General features: G+C 33.4%; 1 protein-coding gene across 1 annotated transcript; it reads left to right on the top strand.

Annotated features, from left to right (window-relative positions):
• Positions 1 to 8,681: 8,681 nt before the first annotated feature.
• On the top strand, positions 8,682 to 12,953 carry LOC129301729 (pentatricopeptide repeat-containing protein At4g02750-like). Its single transcript, XM_054940321.1, has 2 exons — positions 8,682 to 9,016; positions 9,860 to 12,953. Exon 2 carries the CDS (start codon positions 10,108 to 10,110, stop codon positions 12,352 to 12,354), a length of 2,247 nt encoding a protein of 748 aa, XP_054796296.1. The 5' UTR covers positions 8,682 to 9,016; positions 9,860 to 10,107; the 3' UTR covers positions 12,355 to 12,953.
• Positions 12,954 to 14,995: the final 2,042 nt, after the last annotated feature.

Here is a 14,995-nt window from a genome sequence, read left to right on the forward strand (position 1 = left end):
ACTTAATCCCACTTTCCTCAGTGAAGGCCTTGAATTCACTTCCAGTGAACATTGTCCTCTAGTTTGTTGTAATCGTTTGAGGAATCCCAAACTGAAACACGATTTGTTCACATACGAAATTAATAACATCACCCTGTTCTACTTTCTTCATAGGGACGACCTCAACCCACTTAGTGAAATAATCTGTGGCTACTAAGATGAATAAGTGGCCCTTGGATAAGGCCAGATAGATTTTCCCTATTATATCTATAGCCTATCCTTGAAAAGGCCATGGTTTGATAATCGGATGCATGTCTGATGCTGTCACTTGTTGTATTGGCCCGTGAGTTTGACATTTCTTACATCTCTTAGTATATTCGATGCAGTCTCTTATCATCAATGGCCAATAGTATCCATGCCTACGCATTAGTCATTGCATCTTTGGCCCCGACTGATAAGCCTCGTAGACTCCCTCATGTACTTGTCTTAAAACCTCCATATAATCAATAAAGGCCAAACACCTAAGTAATAACCCATCGGGGCCCTTTCTGTATAACTCATCTCCAATTAAAATAAAGTGTTGAGCACGTATCCTTATTCTGTAAGGGTATTGTTGATTGGGATCTTGTAGATAACTTTTAAAATCATCTTGTCAATCCCTGGCTAACCCTTACGAGACCACACTGCATTGTACTGTCAAACCACCTGAGCGACTGAGGGATGTTCTTTTCGTTCCACCATAATTACCTTTCTAGTGAGTTTGGGTGATAGCCTTAACCCTGATGCTATTTGAGCCAGTTCATTAACTTCCTAGTTTTAAGCTCAAGGAATGTGAGCCAACGTTACCATTTTGAATTCTTCTAGAATCTGGGAAGCCCCAGCATAATACATCACTAGAGTCGGGCTCGTACACTTGTACTTGCCACTTAATTATTTGATGACTAACTAAGAATCCCCTTCTATGACTATATCACAGGCTTTCATTTCTTGAAGAATCTCGAGCCCTGTGAGTAGTGCTTCGTATTCCGCCTTGTTGTTAGTACACTCAAAATTTTATTGAAGAAATAGTATCGTTTTTATCCCCGTAGGAGAGGTTATCACTATACCGGCCCTAGATGCTTGTTTAGTACTAGATCCATTGAACTTAAGCACCCAAGGCCCTAGATCTATTAAGGCCCTAGAACTTAAGCACCCTGTCATTATCAATCCCCCCAGGCTAATATCCCATCCTAAGTGTTGTTTTCTATTTTTCTTCATTTCTACTGACTGTCTTCATCTGGATTTTCCCCAAGCGATCCCAAACTACCTTGAAATTATCCGAGCTTTTCATGTTTTGCCCCTCCTACATCCCATTTAGAAGACTTGTTCTTACTGGACCATCTCGTAGGTTTTCCTAGGCGGTCCCATACTGTCTTAAAGTTTCCTTGAGTCACTTTATCCCTATTCCAGACGTTCCAGGGCCTCCCATCTTTCTGCTTGCCATCACTTTTCCTGGGCCGTCGTTTGACATAGTTTATCTCCATCATGTTGACCATAATAAATGGTGGGAACAGGTCCTCGTCTACAACCATGGATTCTTCCTTAGAGAATTTTAGAATTCCCTTGTTGATTCAGTCTTGGACGACGTTCTTGAATCCCCAACACGCCTTGGTGCTGTGACTCAATGAGTGATAGTACTTACAGTATTCCTTCCCTTTCTATTCTTCCTTTGAAGGGATTTTATGATCTATGGGTAGGGAGATGAAGTTTTCTTTGAGGAGGAAATAAAAAATTTTCTCTGTTTTAGTAGTATCAAAGGTGTACCAAAATGCGTTAGTCTTTTAGGAAGTTCTCTGGCCTTCCTTACCAGAGCTGGGCATGTGTAGTTACCAGCATTCTTCAGTTTTGCCATTGCCACGTCTAAGTCTCCAAAATAGGTCCCTGCTGTAGTTTGTCAGTGATGGTCCTCTTCCTTGAGTAGTTCCTCATAACCCCATACCTTAGCTGTGAGCTCATAGAAATCTCAAAATTCCATCCCTTAGAATTTCTTTTAGAGTTCTATATCCAGTCCTACCTGTGCCAGCTTGACAAATTCTATTTTTGGAAGCGGCACGTGGCACTAACTCCTTAGACGTTTGAACCTTACGGAGTATTGGTCTGCCGTCTCTCCAGCCCGCTGTGTGAGCTTGTAGAGTTCTACTATGCTAACCTCTGGCTCTGCTTTATAGAACTAGATGTGGAACTTCTAGTCTATTTCCATTCAACTGATGATTGAGTTACGGGGTAGTGACGTATACCATGTGAACACCAAGCCCGTGAGAGCATTCAGGAACAATTTAGTTTCAAGTTAGCGAAGTTCTCATAATTAGAAATCTCGCCACATTCGATCGTGAACCTCCCAATGTGCTCCAGTGTTGACTACATTCCGTCTCTTGAGAACAACGTGAAGTTAAGGATCCTATATCCCCAAGGGAATAGGTTGTCCTTGTCTATATACTCTGGATAAAGTTTTGAGAAAGTGGGACGACCGATTGGCCTTAGCCCTGGTCCATATATATCTTGGATGGCATCCCTCAGGGCCTCTATGTTCACCAGTTGGTTCTGAGGCTTGGTTTGATGTTCTGGGATCACCTCAGTGCCAGGTTCTTATAGATAATATGAAGGATTAACTAAAGGATGAGTGTGGGAAAATATTTGGGGGTTAGGGATGTCTCTTACAAGTGTGTGGCCTCAATGGCTAATATCTATATTGACTCCTGTTTACTGACCTTAAAGCGGCCCTACACTTGAGCCTGCTTCCAAATGAGTGCCTCTCAATGATGCAGCTATGTTCTTCATGCTTTCATGCAGAGCTTGCATCATGATCTGCTGTCATTCTTTCTCCCTGCGTTCTGATGTTTTCAGGGATAATGCAAAGAACCTTTAGTTCTCTTCCAGCTGCTTATCCATCCGGTCTTGAATTCCCCACAGCACTTTTGCTACAAGTCCGTTGGATATGATCAGTAGGTTGGGTTATCCACTTCTTGACTTTGCACTAGGGCTCATGCTGCTACTACCTGTTGTCACTGGCACTATGTGCTCACGATGTTCAGCTGCTTCAACATTGGGCGATAAGTGCTCTGATCCTACATGCGTAGAGATCTCTTCTGGTTCGTGAGAACCAGCACCTGTTTCATCAGTCCTTTTGTCTTTTCACATCCTTGCCATCTTTGTTACACAGGTGCCACCAGGCGTGCCAGAGACGCTAAGTCTCAATAGATAATGAAAAGGGTCTCGAGTTCCCTTACCACAGTTCGTTCAGATGTAAAAAGATACAAGACTTTGGTAAAACAAGTGTATAATTTTATTGAAGTGTAAAAAGATTACAAACTAAAGACTAAAAATTGAAAAGGGCTAACGAATGTAAAATACGCGAGTCTTGATATAGTGTTGACTAGCCTCTTCTGTATTTTCTTCTTTCTATTTATAATGTAGTGGAAGCTTTTTCTTTAAAACTTAGCACGTTCTGCCGAAGAATCAAGAATCTCATGAAACTTATGGCACGGTCTCTCCATTTTGATAACCAGCCTGTTTCACTGAACTATTTGGGCATAGATTTCAGCATTACTTAGGATTGTGTCTTCGTGCCAACAGTTTAATATTTGCAGCTAATAAGATTTTGGCATGTTTACTTGTTATGGCCTTTATAGAGCTTCGGGGCTGGCCCCTTTTATTTATATTGGGCTTGACGCTTTAATTACTTAGCCCAACTTGTAACCTATTTGAGTGATATTTCATATTTAGCACAAACAAATGTATTTTTTAGGGTTATCTAAACAGGTTTGAGGGTGATATTGGGGATGTGAGAGTAAGCCAAGAATTTGGATTTGAAATTTAATTTTTAATTATTTCATTTATTATGTATTTTATAATATCAATTTACCAAGCGCTTGGACATCCATTAGTTAAGTTAGATGATCTAAATTAAAGGTTTTGAGTTCAAACCCTAATATGCAACGATGATTAAATTTTTAAGAGGTATGCTCTCAAAAAAGTACTCACAAGTTACTAACCATATTAATTTAAGTCAAAGATCTAGAATGTCAGGATGAAAATTATTTTATATATTAGATAATTTTTTATTGAAACCAATGTACCATATGAGATTTTACTTTTTATATTTTAAAAGTTGTTTGAGAGAATGAAAAAAAAGGACCTTGTAAGAATATTAATATCAAAATAAAATTTTTAGTATTAAAACATGGTAAAATGAGTAGTGAAATTTGGGAACATTAGTGTTGAAAAAATTTAATTTGACATTAATATTCTTTCAAGGTCCTTATTTTTCATTCTCCCAAGTTCTTTTGACATTATATTTAATTTTACATAATTTATCATCTAATATTTTCTAATTTATAAATTCCTTGTTATAATATATATTTAAAAATTCAATTAACTATATATAATTATTAATTTTAAAAAAATTGGCCCCCCAAGCTTTAGGCTGGTTTTGCCACTTCACAATTAGATTATGTAAGTAAATTAATAGTTTTAAAATTTTCAATATAATTACAAATAAAAAATAGTAAAAATGATAATAAAATCCCTTTGAATTATATAAATAACATTTTTATCCCTTAAAATGTCATAATTTCCTTGAAATCTATAGAAACTTTTCTATCATAAAAGAATTAATATAAATGACTAAATTATCATTAATTCAAATATCAATTATCATCACAGGTTTTCTTCTAAAATTTATAACTTTTCTTCTTAAAATCACAATAATTCAACAGTAATTCACAAGTTTATATTTAAAATCATGATATTCATTAAATGTTGCAAATATCATAATCAAATGCTGACTTGCAAATTTCTGTTGAATTCTTGCAATTTTAAGAAGAAAAATTGTGAATTTTAAAATAAAATTTGTGAATGGCAATTGATATTTGCAATACTTGAGAAATATCAAGATTTTAAATGTGAACTTATGAATTACTGTTGAATTCTTGTGATTTTAAGAAGAAAAATTGTAAATCTTAGAACAAAACTTGTGTATAGCAATTGATAATTGAATTAAGGGTAATTTTGTTATTTATATTAATTCTTTAATGATAGAAAGTTTCTATTAACTTTAGAAAAATTATGACATTTTGAGATACTAAAATATCACTTACATAATTCAAAGATATTTTATTATTATTTTTTCAATAAAAATGATGTATTTTAGAATTTTATCAAAATATTTCTAACGGTGTTAACAATTAAACTAAAATGTAGGTTTTTAAAATAAAAGAGAGATCTTTGTAATTTTAACAAAACAAAATAGAGGTTACCATACTTTATTCTATTAAAAAAACAAGTTGCCAATTTCTAAAAATCAATTTGTTCAAATTTTTTTACAACTTATTCCTAGAATATTGATAAGTTATAAATATGTGCTAAATAAACGAGATGTTCAATTTTTTTACAACTTATTTATAAATTATTCACAAGTTATCAATATGAATTTATGGAAGTAAATTTACCTTACTCCGACAGTTCAAATAATGGCTGAAGCCATAATGGACGCCATCTACCTCAAAGTTGTTTGAAAAAACAAGTTGTCAATTTCTTGAATATTAAAAATCATGTTTTCATATTAACAAATTGTCCTTATATTAACAACTCATTTAAAATGAACACCAACTTATAAAAATTCTTGAAAACTCAATTTATAATATATTACATTTTATTTAATATGATAATTTGTCAATATTCTAAGAATGAGTTAGAAAAAATTGAACAAGTTGATCTTTTGAATATTGACAAGTCATATTCACATAATGATGATTTATTATTCGAATATTAATAACAACTTATATAAATACTTGAAAATAAAAATTTATAATATATATTTTAAAGTATTTGGTGGTTTAATGGTAGCTTAATGTATTTTGGGCAACCAAGGGATCGTTCAAAACTCCTTTGGCATAGTTAACAAACATTTGATCACCCTTGTTGGCAATGGAGCTTTGGCGACCGTGGTGAGTGTTTTATTAATAAACCAAGGCCATTTTGGTAGTTGAGCCCAGGAAAGTTAAATTGAGAGAATGAAAATGAAATCTTAAAAACATAAATTAATAATAGTTAGGTTTTTGATAATTTTTTTTATAAAATAAATAACAAATATTAATTTAAATAATTATACATAGAAATTCAAATTGCAAACTAATTGTTATATTTAAAATTTAGATATCATATTTTTAATTGAAACTTTTAAATCTACAACTACTTGAATAGATATTTATAATTAATTTTTCAAAAAATATGTATCAAGGCCCTAGCTGCCATTAATTTCCTCTTTTAAAACTTAATTGTTGTTCTTCTAATTTAAAGTATGTTTGGATTAAAAATTTACAATTAAGATTAGGATTCAATTAAAGTCAGAGAAAAAGTCAGTTAATATAATGTGATTTATGTTTGGATATTTTTTTTAGAAGTCAATTAGATAAATTAAAATTTGTTTGAATAATTTGATTGAAAAAGTTAGTTGAGATTTTTAATGACAAAAATAAACATAATTTTTTTGTATATATTTTTTTGACTAATTAATAAGTAAAAAATAATAAACTTAAAATTACAATTAATAAGTAAAATATCTTAAATATTCAATTTTGAAAAGCTAAAATAAATTCATAAAATATAAAATATTTAATTAATATGATTTACAAATTGATCTCTAATTATATCACAAACAATGTTTTGTATATCTAAATTGCAATATGTTTTGGTATAGATTTACCAAGAAGAAATCTTAGAAATTAAATAACATTTTTTTCTATAAAATAAATAACAAATATTAATACAAATAGTTATTAATAGAAATCCGAATTGCAAACTAATTGTTATATTTAGAATTTAAATATCATATTTTTAATTGAAACTTTTAAATTTACAACTATTTAAATCAATATTTACAATTGATTTTTTAAAAAATATATATCAAGGCCCTAGCTGTCATTAATTTCCTTTTTTAAAAACTTAATTGTCATTCTCTCAATTTAATTTCATTCGAGGATCTTGGACTTGCAATGAAATTTCATATTCTGTTCCTTTGAGGGTGCCCTAGATGAAATTCTTCATGAGAATACATGTGTAATTTAATTAAACGAAAAATAGCATTTAAGGACCACTGTATAAAATTTATATCACATAAGGACCACATGATTTTAAAATAGCTTTGCAGTCCTCTGATCCTTCTGACATATTAATTCCATAAGCGAAAAGACTGAAATTTCCCTCAAGTAGTTAAAAAACAAAAAAAGAAACCACACCGTCTCTGGCATTGGCCGTTAGACCATCGCTGGTGGTGAGGTTGTTAGAGCCCCTACTAGCGATAGGGTCACCGACGGCAAATCACCAAAGTTCTAGCACCGGTGATATTTTATTTAAGAAATAAACTTTTTAGGTGGCCAAAGGAGGGTTTGATCTCATAATTTTTAGCCACCTAAAAAGCTTGGTGCCCTTTAATAACATATAACAAAAAAAAAAAATATAAGTAGTAAACCAAGCACAAAGCCACTTTTATGTAATAACATAATAATGTGTTGTTAATTTCTGAATGGAACTTGTTATTTTACAAATATTATTTGTTAATTTGACATGAACAATTATAAATTGGGAGCTTTAAAATTCCACTCATTTTACTTGTTAAACCTCCTAATGTATTGTTGTCAATTGCAAACAGGTTGTTAAAACCAAATGCCGTTTGTAATTAACAAGAATTTATTATGGTTTTAACAAGTTAGAAAAATTGATAGGAAATGTTTAGTTGTACGTGCTAGTCATTCACTAGAAAGTATCTATTTAGTTTTGACAACACCTTATTTGTGATTGACAATATATTGGAACGTTTAATAAGTAAAATAAGTGAAATTTTAAAGTCCTCAATTTATAATTGTCCATGTTAGATTAACAAGTGACATTTGAAAAATAACAATAATTCATTTGAAATTAACAAAAATCTATTATGGTTTTAACAAATTAAAAAAATTGATAGGAAGGGTTTAATTGTACGTGTTAGTCATTCACTAACAAGTATCCATTTAGTTTTGACAACAATATATTTGTAATTGACAACAATACATTGGAATGTTTAACAAGTAAAATGAGTGAAGTTTTAAAATTCTCAATTTGTAATTGTCTATGTCGGATTAACAAGTGATATTTGTAAAATAACATGTTCAGAAATTGACAATACACCATTATGATGTTACATGGAAGTGGCTTTGTGCTTAGTTTACTACTTTTTTTTTTTTTTGCTACATGTTATTAAAAGGTTTGGTGGCCATTAGGTCATTAAGCTTTTTAGGTGGCTAAGGTTTATGGAATCAAACCTTCCCTTGGCCATCTAAAATATTTATTTCTCAAATTAAATATCATCAATGTTAGAATTCTAGTTACCAGCCGCCGGCGACCCCGCACGATAACAGGGGCTTTGGCGACCTCATCGCCGGTAGTGATTTTATGGCTGACAATGGTAGGGGTTACTTTTTGTTTTTTAACTACTTGAGCAGCATTTCATTTTTTTTTTCACTTATAAAATTAATATGTTAGAAAAATCAGAGAACTGCAAAACTATTTTAAAATTATTTGATTCTTACGTGATATAAATTTTATGCAGTGATTTTTCTTTAATTAAAATTTATAAATAAGTTTTGATGATTAAAAAAAAAAAAAGTCAGGCGTTTCTTTGCTTGCCCTGTCGCTCCTGCTTCACGAAAAAAAACCAGTCCCGTCATAGGTGAATCTTGAGACTAAAGAAGCTCCTCCATTGAAAACTGACTTGTATCTAGTTCGATTCAGTTTTGGACCTTCGAACGCTCGTACCTGTACTTTCCAATGCCCACGAATTCCCTGGCCTTTATAATCTCTTCAAGGTTTTCTGTTGTTGTTGTATCGCATATCACAAGATGGTCTTTAATGCTGCTTAAGTCTTATCTCACGTTCTTCGCTTAAGTACTGTAACGCTGCAGCTTCAAGGATCCAACTGGAGCAGAAGTCTATTGCCTTTTCAATTTCTACACTCCGAAAAATAGTGAGTTTCTGCTTTTCTGGTTATTCAGTGGGTATAACTATTATCTAATTTCAGAGTACTGTAGAAAGACAGGTGTCTGAGAAAAGGAAAACAAGGAAATTATGTGTGGGTTGAATCTGTGTTGGTTTAATTTGATTGCTATGAGGTTGACCGAAATACATATCAATGGCATGTAAAGCTCTCTGTGTCTCTCTGTGTCTGTCTTGCTTACCATGGCTTGTAACATGAATCAGCGGTTCTTAACTTGTAAAAGTACTGTGGCTTTTAAAGCTCTATTTTGGCTTCTGAGAAACGAGTTTCAAGGGCCTCAAGCCTTTAAGTTTTGATTACTATAATGGTTCTTAATTTGTATATTAAGAACTTAACATTAGACGTAATCTTGAACAACTTTTTGGCATAATTCAATAAACTTCCTTCTCATTTTGGGATTGCAATAACAAAATCCTTGACGATTAAAAGTTTATTAATTGTAAGATTTTAATGATAAATGGAATCTTATCTACTACTTGGGGATTTGGGTTAGCTACTTTAAGTAGCCTTTTGGTACGCTGTTATATCACATGCCATGGTAACTTGAATATTATAATATAGATTCTAGAATACGTAGGTATGAGATAACATGGTTTGTTTGGTATTCTTTTGAAGATAACAAATATATATATGTGTGTGTGTGTGTGTGATGTAATGTAGGATCCCATGCTTTTTATGTGCCGTAAATAATAAACCTTCCAGAATGCTCCATATTGCAGGCCATGTCTAAATTGTAGTGTGATAACTTTCATATATGTGTTCTTTACTCTGTTAAAGGTTGTTCCTCACACTTCATATAACTCAACTTTGCAGTCACAGTTAGTCTTTTATTTCTCTGCCAAATTTGAAGAATGGATTGCAAGTTGGCAGCTCTTGATGAATCCAAATTGCCCATAAAAGGCTACCAACATGTAGAAGCACCCTGGAAGTCTTTTTCTTTGCTTAGTTTGGAGAGTAAGTCACCAATTACAGCACCTAAGCACCCTATTTACAGTGCCTGGAAAAAGGGTCAGTAGATGACTACGACTGAGTCACAAAGTTGTTCATAACTCCCTCAAACAATGAAACATAATCTTAGATCAATAGGTGAACAGGGTAAACATGTTTTCAGCCAGAATCAGCAGATTATTCAGCTGGGAAAATTGGGAAGAGTTGAAGAGGCCATTGGAGTTTTTTCACTAATGGTTCAGAAAAACCTTGTAACATACAATTCCATGATATCAGTGTTTGCTAAAAATGGTAGAATTAATGATGCCAGAGACTTGTTTGACAAAATGTCCCGAAGAAACCTTATTTCATGGAACACCATGATTGCTGGTTATCTTCATAACAATATGGTCAAAGAAGCTAATGCATTGTTTGATGTAATGCCTAAAAAAGACAATTATTCTTGGGCATTGATGATAACTTGCTATACTCATGGGGGTCAGCTTAAAAAGGCTAGAGAACTATTTGAGTTGGTTCCAGATAAGTTGGACACTGCATGTTGGAATGCAATGATTGCTGGTTATGCAAAGAAGGGTCAGTTTAATGATGCTAAGGAAATGTTTGATCAAATGCCAGTCAAGGATTTGGTTTCTTATAACTCACTGTTGGCTGGATATACCCAAAATGGGGAAATGCATTTAGCATTTAAATTTTTTACAGAGATGACCGAGAAGAATGTGGTTTCATGGAATTTGATGGTGTCTGGGTTTGTTGACATTGGTGACTTGAGATCTGCTTTGCAGTTCTTCGAAAAAATTCCAAATCCTAATGCTGTTTCTTGTGTTACAATGTTGTGTGGATTTGCAAGACATGGTAAGATCTTAGAGGCTAGGAAACTCTTTGATAAAATGCCTAGTAAGAATTTGGTTTCTTGGAATGCAATGATAGCAGCATATGTTCATGATTTACAAATTGACGAAGCTGTTAAGCTATTTATGGAAATGCCAGAGAAAGATTGTCTGTCATGGACTTCAATAATAAATGGGTATTTTAGGGCTGGTAAGCTTGACGAGGCACTAGAAACATACAATCGGATGCCCTACAAAGACATAGCAGCACAAACAGCATTGATATCAGGATTAATACAGAATAAAAGGATAGATGAAGCTGGTCAAATTTTTAATCAGATGGGCACTCGTGATGTTATTTGTTGGAATAGCATGATTGCAGGGTATGTCCAGTGTGGAAGAATGGATGGTGCTCTTAATTTATTTACTCAAATGCCCATTAAGAACACGGTTTCGTGGAATACTATGATTGCTGGATATGCTCAAGTGGGACAGATGGACAAGGCAATACAGATATTTCAGGACATGGGGGAAAAGAATATGGTTTCATGGAATTCTCTTATTGCAGGTTACCTACAAAATAACTTATTCTTTGAAGCTGTCAAGAGTTTAGTTCTGATGGGGCGGGAAGGAAAGAAACCTGATCGATCAACTTTTTCATGCGGGTTAAGTGCTTGTGCCAACCTTGCTGCTCTGCAAGTTGGCAAACAACTCCATGATTATGTTCTAAAGAGTGGCTATATAAACGATTTGTTTGTTACCAATGCCCTGATTTCCATGTATGCCAAATGTGGACAGCTATATAGAGCAGAACAAGTGTTCAGAGATACCGATCATATTGACCTCATTTCTTGGAATTCCTTGATATCAGGTTATGCTTTAAATGGGTATGCAAAAGAGGCATTTAAGCTCTTTGAAGAGATGTTACTAGAGGGGACGACTCCTGACAATGTAACCTTCATTGGATTGTTGTCAGCATGCAGCCATGCAGGCTTAGCTGATCAAGGCTTAAATTTGTTTAAAGCCATGATTGAAGAATTTGCTATAGAACCTTTGGCTTCACACTATAGCTGCCTGGTTGACTTGCTCGGTCGCATGGGAAGGCTAGAGGAAGCCTTTGAAATAGTGAGGGGAATGAAGAACATCAACGCAAATGCTGGATTGTGGGGTTCACTACTTGGAGCTTGTCGTGCACATAGGAATCTGGAACTCGCTAGATTTGCTACTGAGAGGCTTTTAGAACTCGAACCGCATAATGCCTCAAACTATATTACGCTGTCAAATATTAATGCTGAGGCTGGAAAATGGGAAGAAGTTGAAAGAGTGAGGGTGCTAATGAGAGACAAAGGAGCAGGGAAGCTGCCTGGCTGCAGTTGGATTGAAATAAGAAATCAGATACAATCTTTTGTTTCAGATGACCCATCAAAGTTGAGACCTGAAAATATTCAGATTATACTGAAGACTTTAACTGCACATATGAGAGACAAAGGTGGCATGCCTGACATCGGTTTTTTGCTGTTTGACATTTTATGATTACAGGGATTTGGTGAACGGTATTTCCAGAGATTTGGTTGTTAATAAAACACAATATTATCGTGCAATTTATATAACTGATCTCACCGAGTAAGATAAGACTTATTATTGTTGGATATTTTATGATTACACCACTTGCAGCCAAGAATTCTACATGTCAATATTTGATGTTCTTATACTATCAGATCAGTTCATATAGAATGTGATTTTCAGCTATGATCATGTTGACAACCTTTTGATGGAAGTCATCTCCATTTAAGTCATCATTTCAGTTATGAACAGTGCGGCTCCATCTTCAGGTTACGTGCTTGTCCATTTTGAATTTGCCCTGTAATTATTGCAGGAGGGTCCGCTCCTAGTTTGGTATAAAGGCTTGGGAAGCTTTGAGTAGGACATCATCAATGGACCAAATTATCCACAACTCAGATGATCATTCATGGGATCACCTTTAGTTCACTATATGCAATATGAGGAGGCATTTACTTTCCAGACGGTTCTCAAATCTTTTACAAGAAATCCATAAGCATATTTGTGATCAGCTTTGAACTATAACCTTGTAAAAATTTTAAGCTCATTTATTTGTTTTCTTTTCTGATTCACTTTTGCCTTCATGGATCCAATAAGCAGATGCCTCGGTTAGCCTCATTTACTATGGATGAAACAATCATTTGCTGGGGCTGGAGCAATATCTTCATTTTTTCTTAATTGCATAAAACTTGACTACATTCAAATCTAATAATATAAGACCACCGTCAAGTTTAGGTTGACCTGGCATTTTTTATTCCTGAGAATCACATTCAAAAATCTGACAAGAAACGTTTTTACAAATAAGGATTAATAACAAGTGCTATTAAAAAAAAATTCATGTTCTCATTTTAATACTAATCCATTTCATATTGATTTTTATTTGTAAATAAATTTTTTATTAGGTCCTTAAATATGATTCTCTCTCTTTTTTTTTTTAAATGTGCACATATAAGTTAAACATTAGAATTTAAAATAGTGACTTCTCAAGTCAAATAGAACAACTCAACTATTTTTTAATAAAATTGGAAGTTAAAACTTTAAATGAAAAAAAAAACAATTGTTAAGATTGCCCCTCCTTGAATTTGACAATATTCAAATATATGATACTACTAAATAACATACCGTTTGATTATTAACAAAAATAGTACATTTCCCTCAGTCACTGGTTCCCCACAGCGTTCTTCAATTGATTGTAACAAAATTTTCCCCTCATAACTCCTTGAATGTCATGCTTTGATCAATAAAGATTTACACTCCTTGGTTCGATAGGAGGGGAGGAGAGGGAGGGATTTTAATGTACCTTGTTTGGTTGAGGAAGGAAGGGGAGGAAAAATAATTATGTATGGACAACTATAACTTTGTTTTATTAAATTTTTCCCTATTTTTTATGAATATTTAATAAAATGTATATGTAAATTTTAAACGACATGATGATACAAACATAATCAATATACCTGTATCAATTTGGAATCATCCAATAAACAGTGAATGAACAGTACTTCCCCACATGAGCTGCTCTTTTTCCTGTTTTATTTTATTTTACTTATTATTCCCACGTGAGTTCTATGTCTAGTTTTCTTCTTTTTAATTTTATTTATAAGTTATTTTTAGCATATTTTATTAGAATTAAAAAAAATCTTAAACCTCATTAACTTTGTCTTAACATTTAACAAGTTTTCACCGTTGCTCCTAATAAATATTCTTATATCTCATTATTGGTATTTTTATTCAAAACATTTAATAAAGACAAAAATGTAAAGAGGAGCATTGAAATTTTATAAGTACCTTACAAATAGAATTAAATTTTTTTTTCTCTCTATACCTTATAAATAAAATCAGGAGTATTTCATTTGAAATTTAAAATTATTTTATTTTAACATCTATTACCTCGATCAAATTCCTTTATTAACGTAAGATGACCAACCCTACAATACATGAATACTGCTCTAGTAAACAACAAAAACCAATCAAATCATCAATTCTATCTCTAAATTTTGGATAACCAGCACAATAGATGAATGAGATTAATCTTCAATCTGCTTTCCCATTGACTTAATCGGCCTCCAATCCTGGTGCCTGGTGGTGTGTTTTGTTTTGATTTGTGGGACCCACGCATCTTTTTCCCAGGTGTTTCAAGAGTTGGAGGGAAGTTGGTGGGCCTATGTTACTTGAGGATGCAGCCATGTTATCTCACTTCTTCTATCTTGCCTTATATTCTTCCTCCGCATACCTCCTGAAGCTTCCATTTTTCACATCTCAGTGCTTTGCCTGCCCATTTCATTCATAGAGGAGGGCTTCTTTCATTCATTTAGTATTGATTGCCTCAAAATTAGATGCTTTTCAGGCTTTTCCCAGTTAGCAGCCACCATTTCAAGTTTTTGCTATATAATTTTACTTATTCATGGCTCCAAGTTTCTTCTACCATTCTCACAGGCCTCTTCGATAACCTACACCAACTTCCAACTGCTTATAGGGTTTTTTTTCTTTCGCGTTTTCCATCTGTGCTGTATATCCATTCACCTTTAGGCTAGGGGTCTTTAATGTGTCATTCTCTAATGTCCCAACTTCCCAATTTCATTTTTTATTTTTCTTTGTATCATTGGCTTCTACATAA

Source organism: Prosopis cineraria, unplaced genomic scaffold (assembly GCF_029017545.1).
Source record: "Prosopis cineraria cultivar Desert tree isolate PC_DT_omini unplaced genomic scaffold, ASM2901754v1 PC2, whole genome shotgun sequence".
Lineage (NCBI taxonomy): Eukaryota > Viridiplantae > Streptophyta > Magnoliopsida > Fabales > Fabaceae > Prosopis > Prosopis cineraria.